This window comes from Podarcis liolepis (genome assembly GCF_965112155.1).
Source record: "Podarcis liolepis genome assembly, chromosome: 12".
In the NCBI taxonomy this organism is placed as follows: domain Eukaryota; kingdom Metazoa; phylum Chordata; class Lepidosauria; order Squamata; family Lacertidae; genus Podarcis; species Podarcis liolepis.
In genome coordinates, this window is record NC_139563.1 from 18,426,268 (window position 1) to 18,439,096 (window position 12,829).

At 38.7% G+C, this 12,829-nt stretch overlaps 1 protein-coding gene across 6 annotated transcripts in view; it reads left to right on the forward strand.

Annotated features, from left to right (window-relative positions):
- The window catches only part of PARD3 (par-3 family cell polarity regulator), a 567,261-nt gene that overhangs the window by 442,503 nt on the left and 111,929 nt on the right, over positions 1–12,829 (forward strand). For 4 of the 6 annotated variants that reach the window (XM_083466611.1, XM_083466612.1, XM_083466608.1 and 1 more), the window contains one exon: positions 7,520–7,771. The exons of the other annotated variants lie outside the window; for them this stretch is intronic. In XM_083466611.1, the coding sequence (XP_083322737.1) occupies positions 7,520–7,771 (252 nt within the window). The remainder of the gene's footprint in view (positions 1–7,519; positions 7,772–12,829) is intronic. 6 annotated transcript variants of the gene reach the window in all.

The window sequence follows — 12,829 nt, forward strand, 5'->3', positions numbered from 1 at the left end:
CATAAAAGGAAGCTATTTCAGGAAAGGAGATTATGTATTAAGTGTGCCCAAATATATAGTAAATATTTCTTTACCCCCTTTATATTTATTTATTTATATTATATAAATATCAAACATGGCTGATAAAGTTTCAATTCCTGATACTGGCCAATGAAAATAAGGCATGGTCCTATAATAGTACTCAAGTAATATGATTATTTTTTTAAGTACAGTAGTACATTGCATTCTACACATGACACATATGTCAGTGCACCTGTATTGATAGAATGATAGCAATTTGATCACCATGTAGGCAAAACTAGGAAAAACAGATACTCTGCCACAGATATATGACCCTTTCCCTTAATTATGCAATTATGTCATTCCCTATTAAGTGCAATATAGTAAGATATTCAGCAGAGACAGAGAGAATGTGTTAAGCCTGCAGAGGGGGTAACAGCACAGGATTATACAACTCCCATCTCAGTTTAATCTTTGCAAGGACTCTTGCTGGAATCTCAAGGCAAAATTTGAAGACTTGCTAACTGAGAAAGAGGCAGCATGAAGCAAACAAGGTTTTTCCATACTTGTAAACTTCAGCTCCTGAAAGAAGCCACTTTCAAGGATTTAGAGTCCAAATCATAGCATGGCAGAAACATAATGGTAGTTTTCCCTGTCATCAGTGATGTCATGGATTCTACGCAATAGGTGCCCGTGAATCATATTCAAGACTGCAGTCTGTTGCAGCCTGCTAACTGGGAAAAGAGCTACATTCTCCAAGCAGCAATATATTGTGGCTTGAATGCGGGGGAAACTGTGACATTACCGAAACAGAATTGCTTCCTTAAGGGAAAATGTCTGGATCCCATGCAACAAATGAAAAACCGCTACACATTTATCACACTAAAAAAATTGATTTTCCGGAAAGGCCCTAAAGAAGAGATTTGAGAGGCGCAAAAGCTTACATTTCAAACATTTATAATCTCTGTACAGCTTAGATATGCATCCTTGTCTGTCAGTTCTTTTGGCAGTGTGTATTAATTAAACAGTGATAATAATACAATTTAGATATTTATTTATAAATGCATGTTTACTTGTTAATCGCTTAACTATTGGCTATATTGGTTTAGAACAGAAAAAAATCATGTTGCCAGTGGTTAGCTCCCAAGGGCAAGTTGGAATGACATTACTTACAGGGATAGCTAGATTTTGGAGGGGGTCATGATGGGGTTTTCATGAAATGCTGTTTTAAAATATTTAAGAGCTCCTGACTTTGTTGACTTGCAAAGAGCTTCGGGAGTTAGTGCTAAAGATTGATCAGTCTCCATAAGTTAACAGTTGTATTTGTACATGTCTAAATGTGAGCCATCCTTAGGGAAAAAAAAACAAATCAACCACCCTTGGTGTTTATTATTTCAAAACATTGCTACCCTTTTGCTTCTTAGTCAAATAAGATTGCATTTATGAAGTGAATCTGTTAGTATCCTTCTCTTTGCAAATTTAGTCAGTGGGTATCAGTGCTGAAATGAAAACAGCCTCTGTCCTCCTGAACAGCTGCTGAACCAGAAGGGGGAGCTCCCCACACTGGTTTTGTGGGTCTTTCTGATCCCAAGTGTGAAGAAAGTGGAGACAGAAATTTGCCAAGTGGAATGTCTAGGAGCTCATGGGATTGAAAATAATGACTGCAGCAAAGATTCTCAGTCTTGGTTTCTAAATGTATTATGCATTGCCAAGACTCTTCTGTTTTAAGGATGGCATTAGGACTCTATATTTAAGAATGTATTATAAATGGCTAAAAGGAGTACAGTAGTCTTTCCAAATAATTTGTACCATGATATTTTTGTCATCAGCCTGTCTCTGAATTGAAAAGTGATGTGAGAAAAGTTTCTCCCTTGGAACCAGAAGGAACTCTTAGTGAGGTTTTAAAAGTTATAAGCTTCACAGTCTCTGCTGGAAGTTATATTTGCAACAGATTACTTACTTAAGGCAGTAGGGACCTAAAACTTTCTTGCACGTCAAGGTGATGACTGCTCACCCATCATGTAAACAAAATAACTAGAAACTATGTGGGTATATGCACTATGATTTGAAGATGCAATGTAGTACATGTATATACATTTAACAAAATTAATTAATGAACATAAGTTAAATTTGTTGTTGTTGTTTAGTCGTTTAGTCGTGTCCGACTCTTCGTGACCCCATGGACCAGAGCATGCCAGGCACTCCTGTCTCCCACTGCCTCCCGCAGTTTGGTCAAACTCATGCTGGTAGCTTCGAGAACACTATCCAACCATCTCGTCCTCTGTCGTCCCCTTCTCCTTGTGCCCTCAATCTTTCCCAACATCAGGGTCTTTTCCAGGGAGTCTTCTCTTCTCATGAGGTGGCCAAAGTATTGGAGCCTCAGCTTCACAATCTGTCCTTCCAGTGAGCACTCAGGGCTAATTTCCTTAAGAATGGATGCGTTTGATCTTCTTGCAGTCCATGGGACTCTCAAGAGTCTCCTCCAGCACCATAATTCAAAAGCATCAATTCTTCGGCGATCAGCCTTCTTGATGGTCCAGCTCTCACTTCCATACATCACTACTGGGAAATCAATATAAATAACTTACAGTAAAATGCTTTAATTGCCTATATGTTACCTTTTGCACCATCTTGGAATGAAATTATTTCTCAAGTATGCATTTACACTGTCACCAGATTATCCTACAGCAGCATATAATCAATCCAACATTCCTAATATTCCTAAATCTCTTTTCATATAGTAAATTACTGATCTCTATGTATTCAGTAGGGTTGCTATCTTTCCTTAATCTCTTAGCATTATAGCCACCAGTTGTTCCCACATCTTCCTAATTATATATTTTTAAAGTTTTTAATCTTCTTCCAAGACTTGGCATACAGAATTCTTGCCATAGTTAAAATATGAAGATTTCCTGAGACCCAGTATGTTGATGGGGACATTCAAGTTTACATTGTTCAAGAAGCATACTGAAGAATCTAATCTTTCTGGAAAATTTAATTAGTCACATTTACTACCATAACTCCATAAATGGTAAAAGAACTTCTTTTCTCTCTTTACAAAACCAGCATTCCTCAGTTTGATCGTCACACCAGACTGTCCTATATAAATGTCATATCACCACAGCAAAATCATCACATTCTTGCCCAATAGTACTTAGTGTTAGATGTCACAATAAATTGCATTTATTTAGATTGTGAACACCCAAAGTATAATCATGAAATAGAATGTGCATACATTTAAAGGTATATGTGCATGTACACATTTATTAATAGATAACGCATACTAATTAATAGACTGTATTGATATCTTGTTCTGGAGAACTTGGTCCTCCAGCAATGGTAATTTTATGTATTGTCTGTTCCCCTTAAGGGTGTTAAAGCCCACGCCTCTCAGAGATAATACAGCCTTTCTTCATCTTCCTTTAGTGCCATTAAAGCTACAAGCCTTTTGCTGTAAAAAAGTATACTAATGAATAGAAATGTTACAAGAACAGAAGTCTTGTGTTTTCCCTTCATCATGCATCATCCATTTTAATTAGAGGAAAGGGTAGTGAGCACAGTGACAAGAGTGTGGAATTAAAATCATTAATTGATGTCAAGCTGAAGAGAGGCTGCTAACATGAATTTAGTGACAGCAGGAAGGAAATTAACCTTATTACTTTATTTAGAGCATTAGTTTATTTAATATTTTTGTCTATGCAAATCCAGAGTGCTTTATTTATGACAATGGCAAAGGACAAATAATTCATTAAAAATGTGAATATTAATTATTTCACAGCAATGAATCTTACAATAGGCTCACTGTTCTTAGAACATCCATTAAAGTTGGTAGACATGGACCTTAATGCGCTTAGATTTTTATTTTCAGGGCCAACATTCTTACATAAATGAATAGGTGGGATTGCTCATGTGGTTTGTGTTAGAAAACCACCTGATGAAAAAATGCATCAAATAGCATTGTTCACTTTAACGTGGACTATAGTGGAACAGCCAGAAAAACACATTTCTTATAATTTTGCATATAGTTCCATTTGAGAAAACTGATTGTATTTGTTTTGTCAGTGAAAGTATGGTCAAATAACAGCAAAGATTTAATGGGAAGCATACTAACGTACTCTTGAAAGGACAATAGCACCATCCTTGCAGATCATTTGTGACCTCAGGGGTCATGATAAAAGAATAGTGAGAGTGTTGTCTTCCAGTAAAGGCCATCTGGAGCTATTAAAATATCAGATGGAGTCAGGGCTTCAACAGCAGGATGCTCTTCTGGTGTATTTCCAGAATTCCCAATGAGACCATAATATTTTTACTGGGAAATCTACACTTTGTTTCTTCAGAGCAAAATATTTTCATTGCACTTGTAGACTAGACAAAGAGATTTGGGAGTAGAAACTCTATTGACTGTAAATACGAACTGATATCTCACTTTGGTATTTTTAATTGGTGCAGTAATTTTTTTTGTTATAGTCTTCTGAATCCTACTCAACACACAATTACTTGCACTTTGGCCATGACTTGACACATATATTTGTACATGGACCACCCTATTTGACAGCTAAGGAAAAACAAATATCTGTGGGCCATGTAATCCATCCTAGTTCTCAGTCTTCTCTGTAATGTCCTTTCGCTTTTAAATTTCCAGTGGTCCTTTGCCTTAAAAAGCAACACCAACAAAATGAGCAGCCTGCATTGATACTAAGATTAGTTTATTCAAATGTATCATTCAAGGCTTTAACGGTGGCAATTAGTTGAAAGCTGATTGACTTTCATAGTTGCACTGCATTTCACATGTCACAGTACCAACAGAGATGTAAAAGTTCACAGGTGCACTTTTGCAGCATCAGACCCTAGTCTGAAATCCTGCAGCTCTGTTGCTAGTTAGTATAGATGATAATGAGATAGATGGCCCAGAGGTCTGACTTGGTATAAGGCAGCTTCACATGTTCCTGTGATCTTACATAAAGATTTAGGGAAACAGCCCTTTCTCTTGAGCAACATGCCTAACAAACTGTGGCTTGGTACATTACAACATCCAAAGTACTCACTAAACCCATTCACACCCAGTTACTCTTTGCAGAGTCAGGGCAGTTTACAGGATTAGTAGTGCTGATCTATTTCCATGTCACATTGGTATGTTTATGATAGTTGCGAGGAAAGAACAACAGGATATGCAATATAGCCAAGCAGTCATGACCAAAGTAGAGATTCCTTTCTAGGTAAAAAATAATATATACTTTTTAGAGCATCAGGAATACTGTGTGTTCTTTTGGGCAGGTGGTGATGGTAGGTTTGTTGGTCTGCCTGCCAAGACTGATAGCTTATAAAACAGAAACAGGGTTTCTCCAATTTGACCACCCCATACTTGCAGGGCTTAGGGCAGGCATAGGCAAACTTGGCCCTCCAGATGTTTTGGGACTACAACTCCCATAAACCCTAGCTAACAGGACCAGTGGTCAGGGATAATGGGAGTTGTAGTCCCAAAACATCTGGAGGGCCAAGTTTGCCTATGCCTGGCTTTGGGTGATATAGATCTGAAGTCTTGAAAGGCATACCCATTACAACTCTTTCCTCTCCCTGCCACAGCAGATGAGGGACCCTCTTAATACCAAATAACCATTTAAGGATGATTCATTCTAATACGCAATTATTGGAAGTGAGCTGCTCTTATTGCTGTTAAATTTAACAGTGCCGGAAAACCTATCAAATTATCCAACTTGCACTACAGGAGTCCAATACTTTGCAGCTAAAAGCGCTTAAACATCATGTTTACTCTAATTTTTAAAGGCAGCGGCAATTATCTGAATAATCAAAGGGATAGTGAATTCTCCGCATGTGTCTCTGATTTGTAGCGTTAGTCAAGCTGTAACATGCATTTCTAAACTACTTACGCCTCCAGTCATTTTGGTGCTGCCTGTGTGCTTTCATACCAATTTTATACCTCCACCCTACCCATAAATGCAGTCGGGGGAATTTTGTGTTGCTGCCTCACATGGTAAAGTGCCCAAGGGGGCTGCTGTATCAGCTTAGATCTGTGCTATTTGTTCTTATTGTCTACTCCAGGGGGAACCAACATGCTGCCCTCCTGATATTGTTGAACTCCAAATTCCATCATGGCCAATGGCTAGGGATGATAGGAACTGTAGTTCAGTGATGTCTGGAGGATGTCAGATTGACTACCCCTGCAGTAGACAATAGACACATATAGTGTGTCCTGATAAAATGCATTTTTCTAAGTGTACCTGTATGATACACAATATTTAAAAATACGTTCTTTTCAGATCTACACTTTCCATGTGCAGGTGCAAATATTAGTAATGCACCTTAAAAAAATGTGTAGTTTCTAAATGGGAATGGCTAATATTTCTAGCCATAATACTACTGTATTAAACATTATCTAAATTACATTCAAATGTCTATAATACATAATTCACAGAAGAAATGTGGCTGCAATATGTGGAGATGCTTATTTTCTTATTAATTATAGGTATTACTCAATGAGATATTTATACAGTCAATGAGATATTTACACAGTCAATGAATGAATGATATGCTAGCCTCACCGAGTCAATGGAAAGTTTTCTATTGATTTAAATAACGTCAGCTTTTAGCCTTCCGAGATATTCTTACGAGTTCTTTATAGAAACCATAAAGCGGGATTGCTAAAAAGCATTAAATAATCTGTGAATAGATGAAGGGCAGAGTTAGATTAAATATAAGATTAAAACCTCCACCATATGATTTTAATGGTAAAGGATACTGAAAGCATTGGGTTGCAATGTGATATCATTATGGTGTGAAATACATCATCATACAAACACCAATGATTAATAATTACCACATGCAACAGAATCAAAGCACTTGTAGTTTTATGAGGCAATCTGCAAGCCACATATGGCAGGGTAAGAACTGTTTGAGTGACAGCATCTTACCTTAATGAGAAAGCAAGTTGAATATTCAGACTAAGGGAGTTCCAATGCTAAAATAAACAGCATAATAAAACTAAAACAATCCTCTACAATGGCTATATTCAATTCCACTGTTGGAGGCAGTATCTGAATATCAGTTGCTGTGAATCACTTGTTAGGAGAGTGCTGTTGCATTCAGGTTATGTTTCCAGGCTTTTCTTGGATATTTGGTTGGCCACTGTGAGAACAGGATGGTGAGCTAGATGGGTCTTTGGCCTGAGTATAATGAGCCCATGGAGAAGGAGGACAGGAGGAATAACACCCAAACAGGTATTTGGTGCCATCAGTATGGTCACATGGAAACACTGCTGTGCTGCTTGCAACTTGCAAACCTTGAGTTACGTATGTTATATGTGTCTCCCCATCCACAAAATTTCTAAAGAGTTAGGAAATGTACTCTGGAGTTCAACTCTGGCTAAAGCCCCATGATTCTTAAGTACTGCACTCTAGCACTTTTGTGATCCCCCCCCCAGTAGGTTTTACTTACCCATGAATATAAGCAATTTTTGCACCCAGCTTTCAAATATATTTCTAGCCTTATTTCTCATTTCCAGAATTCAAGCCAAGACTCGAGAGTTTCGTGAGAGACAAGCTCGGGAACGGGATTATGCCGAGATCCAAGAATTAAACAGGACTTTTGGATGCGATGGTGACTCAATGTATGCTGGAATTGCTTCATATAATTCCTCCATAAATAGTGGCACAATGAACAATAGACCACAGTGCCCTAGGGAAGGGCCAACGGTTGAAGCGTTATATGCCCAAGTAAAGAAAGCACGCAATTCCAAGTCTTCACCTGCAGACAGGTAGGCACCAGGCTGCAGTCAATATTCTGCTTCCAATGTCTGGTTTGTATTTTATTTTATTTTATTATTTTTGGCTGTGGGAGGTGACTGTTCATCAGCTGTAAAGCCAGAACTGCATTTTATTAATGGCTTTTTAAAAGCCTTTGTAGAGAAAAATATTGAATTCACACAAATCAAGTCATAATGGAATGAGCAGTACAATCTTTTCAGATGATCCTAACACAATTCATCATCTCCTGGAAATGCTTTTGGATCCAAATTGCACTGTTTAGTATAATTCAAATTAAAGTCAAACTTGGAACAGCTTCTGGTTCAATTATTGGCAGTTCTAGTAATAAGCTGTGGTGCTTGTGGGTAGCATTTGACTTTGGTTTTCTGGGCCAGTGCCTGGGAGAATATTGCTTTTGTTTCGGAAAGGGGGTGCAAACAGAATTATTTAGGCCACTGTTTCTTGACCCCAAGGTGGGTCTCTGTCAGCCTTTTGACCGTTTCACACCAATTCCTGCAATGAACAACACATTTTAATCTTTAATCTTTAGATCTGACAACCTAGCCATACCCAATTCCTAATTTCCCTCTTGCCCAGTTAAAAAAATGGGGGGGGGGTTGTTTTTTGTTTCAATGATTACCATACTAGAGGTTGCTGCTAAGCTTGTTTGTGGACCTTCACTTAATTTGATCTATGATTGATATGCTAGTAACAATTCATACTAAGCTCAAAGTAATAAAGATACTCTTTCATTGTTGTTGCTCATATTCCAAGCTGAACTGTAAGACTGGGAAAGAAAAAGATACTCTTTCATTGTTGTTGCTCATATTCCAAGCTGAACTGTAAGACTGGGAAAGAAATGCTTTTTCCTGTTCACAGCCACTTCTAGGCAGGTCAGGTTTTACCAAATCCAGTGCCATGCATGTGAAAAGAAGACAGGCAAGATATAGAAGGTATAAAAACTAAACAAAGGGGTAGTAGTAGAGAGTGTAAAAAAGAAGTGAAGGGAGTCGGGGTATATAAAGATTAAGAATTTGTAAGAACTCTGTGGGCAGAGACAATAGAAAACATGCTTTGCATTCAGAAATCTCCAGTTCCAATCTCAATCATTTCCAGTTAAGGGTGACAACACAAAGAAAGATACCCCTGACTTCCAATCAGAGTAGACAGTACTGGAATATATAGACCCAATGGCCTGACACTATAGAATGACTTTGTATTTTTATAGACTAGAGCAGTGCTGGGGAACCTTTGAACCACAGGCCAGCCAGGCCTCCCCAATTGGCCCATGAAGTCATTTGGGTCAACCCACACCACTTGTTGCATATGGGATCAGGTGTAGGGCAGGTAAAGACACGGGCGAGCTAAAACAGAGGTTGATTATCAGTAACACCTGCAAGGTTCCCTGTCCAGCATTTTTGAAGCACTGACAAAGAGCTGGTTGTTGCAGCTTACAGAGTGCTGTTCATGGCAGCCCTTTTGATCACCTAACCATCCAGGCAGTGATGATCATTGGAGCTTCCATGAACAGCACTATAGTCAGCTAATTGCCAAGGCCTTTGTTCATACCAGTTTGCAAAAACTAGACACAATACATCATTGTGATGTCACATGATTGATGGGTGGTCACACCCCAGGATTAGGAACTATGACAAGTTTGACACTTGGCTTTGCAATGTTTTCCATCTGAGAGGGGCAAATGGCTTTTCTTGCACCTTTCCCAATAGCAGACAGCAGAATATCTATCTATGGAGCTATTTTCTAACTGTAAGCTGCAGAACCTATTGTTTCCCTTCTAGTTATAGGCACATAATGTGATCCATCCATCTCAGCCTTAATACAGGGCCATAACTGCACTCCTATAATTATGCTAAATATTACTGTAGATGGGACCAGTCTGTAGCTTCAAGCTTTTTGTTGCATTTCCCAGACCCAGCTTTGCTCGATCTCCTTTTACCTATCATTCTTGGTGCCGTAAGAAACAACAAATATCAGTAGTTTCCCAGAAGGTTTTATTGAACTATTTAATTTCTAATACAGCTATTATGGTGCAGCACAGTATGCTGTGTGTAATGCCAAGAAAAAAATTACATTTGGACCAAAGGTTGTTTTAAAAGTTTTCACCTGAACTAAACTCTAAGGAAAATGGTCCAACACATAAGTGCACTGTTGCTGAGAAAGCAATCTTAAATCTTTTCCAGATTTTCCAACATTATCATTGTGCTTAATGTGAAGCTACAAAAAGGATTTGTCTTAAGTGCATTTTGTTAGCATTAATATGTAGATTATATTCTGGCAACGAGTAGCTCCAGGTTTCAGGACCCTTGGCGGGCAGCCTCCTATATGAATGGGGCCCTCCTGAAGTTCACAATAAGGACCAGCTGCTTCTTGGCATACACAATTTTGTATTTCCTACAATGTCCCAGATGTTGCATGTGCCCAGGGCATTGTGGGGAAAACAAAATGGCAGCAGCCATTTGGCCATCATATGTTTATGGCAGGCACCGTTTTGCTTTCCCATAATGCTCCAGACCAACACAACATCAAGGACATTGGGGGGGGGGGACAAAATGTCCACCGTCAGCAAATTTGCAGCCACCAGATGTGTGTTCTCTGGTAGGCAGGCATTAGTACAATGGGACCTGCTTTGGTGCAGAGGCTCTGCAAGCTGCCTGACAATGGAGTGTGTACATGTTGCTGGGTTTGAGTCAAGATGTGGCCGAGTCTACAAACAAGTCGATAGACAAAAGTTCCTTTTTATATTAAGGGTCCCATTGAAATCATTGTAAAAAGTTAGTGATAACAGTGTGAAGGTTTTGTTAAAATTATGCCAGTTTCCATCCTGATCCTCACAAGTTTATATTCCAATAGATTTAATTCCAATCAAGTAATTTCCTTTGAAACATAACAAAATGTTCACTGGGTAATGTTCAGAGAAATTAAAAATTACCGTATTTTTTGCACCATAACACTCACTTTTTTCCTCCTAGAAAGTAAGGGGAAATGTCTGTGCATGTTATGGAGGGAATGCCTACGGGTGGCATGCCTACGGATTTTCCTCCTCTAAAAACTACGTGCGTGTTATGGTTGGGTGTGTGTTATAGAGCGAAAAATACGGTAGTTATTTTCCATTACAAACAAATGGTTGGATTTTTTACCAAACATTTCTCCTTAAGAATTCTCTGGCATTGTTCACCAAGAGTTAATGTTAAGTTCAGCTAAAGATTTATCCATGGTCATTGCTACATTAGTTCCTTGTTTTATTCAGACATTATTTGGGAATTCTAAACTGTACCCCCCCCCCAGATGGTTACCTCTTCATTATGAGCATCAGAGAGTCACAGAGATTGGGGGGGGGGACTCTAGATGGAGTTTATAATTGGCTTATTTCCTTCTATTCCTTCTGTTTCCATACCAAACAGTGTCTGGAGAATTGTATTCCTGTAGCAAGAGCTTTTAGCCAAGCTAAGAAGTGTGTTGCTGGTGCATTTTACATCATAGGGAAGAAAGAAAGAAAAAGACTGATCAATACTGGCTGTGGTTTTTATCATTATTGTTATAATAATTATTTCAGATTGAAATGATGCTGCTAAGTGTAAGTGTGTGTGTGTGTGTGTGTGTGTGTGTGTGTAGAGGGAGAGAGAGAGGGAGAGAGAGAGAGAGAAGGGTCAGGGAGAAAAAGAGAAGGAGGAGAGAGAGAATATGCTGTGACCCACCATCCAGACAGAGAACCCCATGAAAAGACAGCTGCTAATGGACATTTACTGGCTGTCGCTGTGCCATCAGTTTCCACCAAGAGTGCATTGTCCTCAAATATAATTGAAATGAAATGGGCACCGTGCTGCTGTAAACCTAAATAGCTTCAAAATAGTAGGCTAGAATCACCCAACTTGCTGCGGACACTTTAATGGAAGCGTAAATACCGTAATCATATGCTTTTTGCATTCGCTTTGCCATTAAAAGGAAAAATATGAAAAGGGAGACCTATGCTGAACTGGTTCCTGTTCCGCTAAAAGTGGAATCAAGTTATGTCATAGGAATATATAGACTGAAGAATTTTTGGCGAGGACAGAATATGCAGGGAGAAAATTCATCTCATCCTTTGTTTAGTCTATTGGGGGGGGGGGACATAAATGTTGAGTTTTAAAAATTGTCACACCTGATCCTGATACACTGCTGTCATAGGAAAGCAATAGACCATTTTATTTTGCTGTTGTTTATCTCGTAATATTTACCTCAGCTTAACTTCTGAGAGGCAGTGGATTATTCAGTAATACAATTTAGAAATGCACTGAAAAAGAATAAAAAGACTTGCTCTCGGAGGCCTGTATATAAAAACCACCTTCTGAGTCATATTTTACCAGAGCTGTAAAATATTACATAGCAATATCGAGGTAAATATTTCTTTAAAATGGAAAAGCAAGATACTAGAATATTATATTAAACTTCATTATTTGTAATGTCAGTCATGTGAATGATCTTTAAAGGCTGAGGTGCCACTGCATATAAATCTAAGCTTTCTGCCAAACCTATAATAGATGGAGAGATACAAGTTATTCCTCAGGATAACACTTTCTGTAAGTGCTGGAAATTTATTTCTTTTTTCTCTTTAATGGAGAGGTTTAGACTTGCTATGAAGTCGTACCTTAGAACTGCTATGGCAAAAGTGAAAGGTCACAATTTTATTACTATTCCCAGCCGCAATGCATTCTGGAGAAAGCCTGTGGATTTATTAACTCCCCCCCCCACCTTTTGCTGTGGTTACTTATAAGTCCCCAAATGGGCAAGCTTGCTTATGTTGAGTTGCACCTCGTTCTGCGAATTAGTCCCATTGAGAACAGTTTTAATGAGACTGCTAGAAAGGGAATGCTTTCACTCAACATAGTTATGAATAACTGTGTGAGGTTGCTGTTTGTTACGTGCGCCTCAGGATCTCGAAAGTCAGTTCAACTGCTGATGGCCTCAAGGACAGCCAGACCTGCTAAACTTTTTTGAGAAAGGGGCCTGTTCCCTTTTGCTAAGCAAAAGAAGAGGCCCCTGAGGCAACTCACCTTCTCACCTCCTTAAAA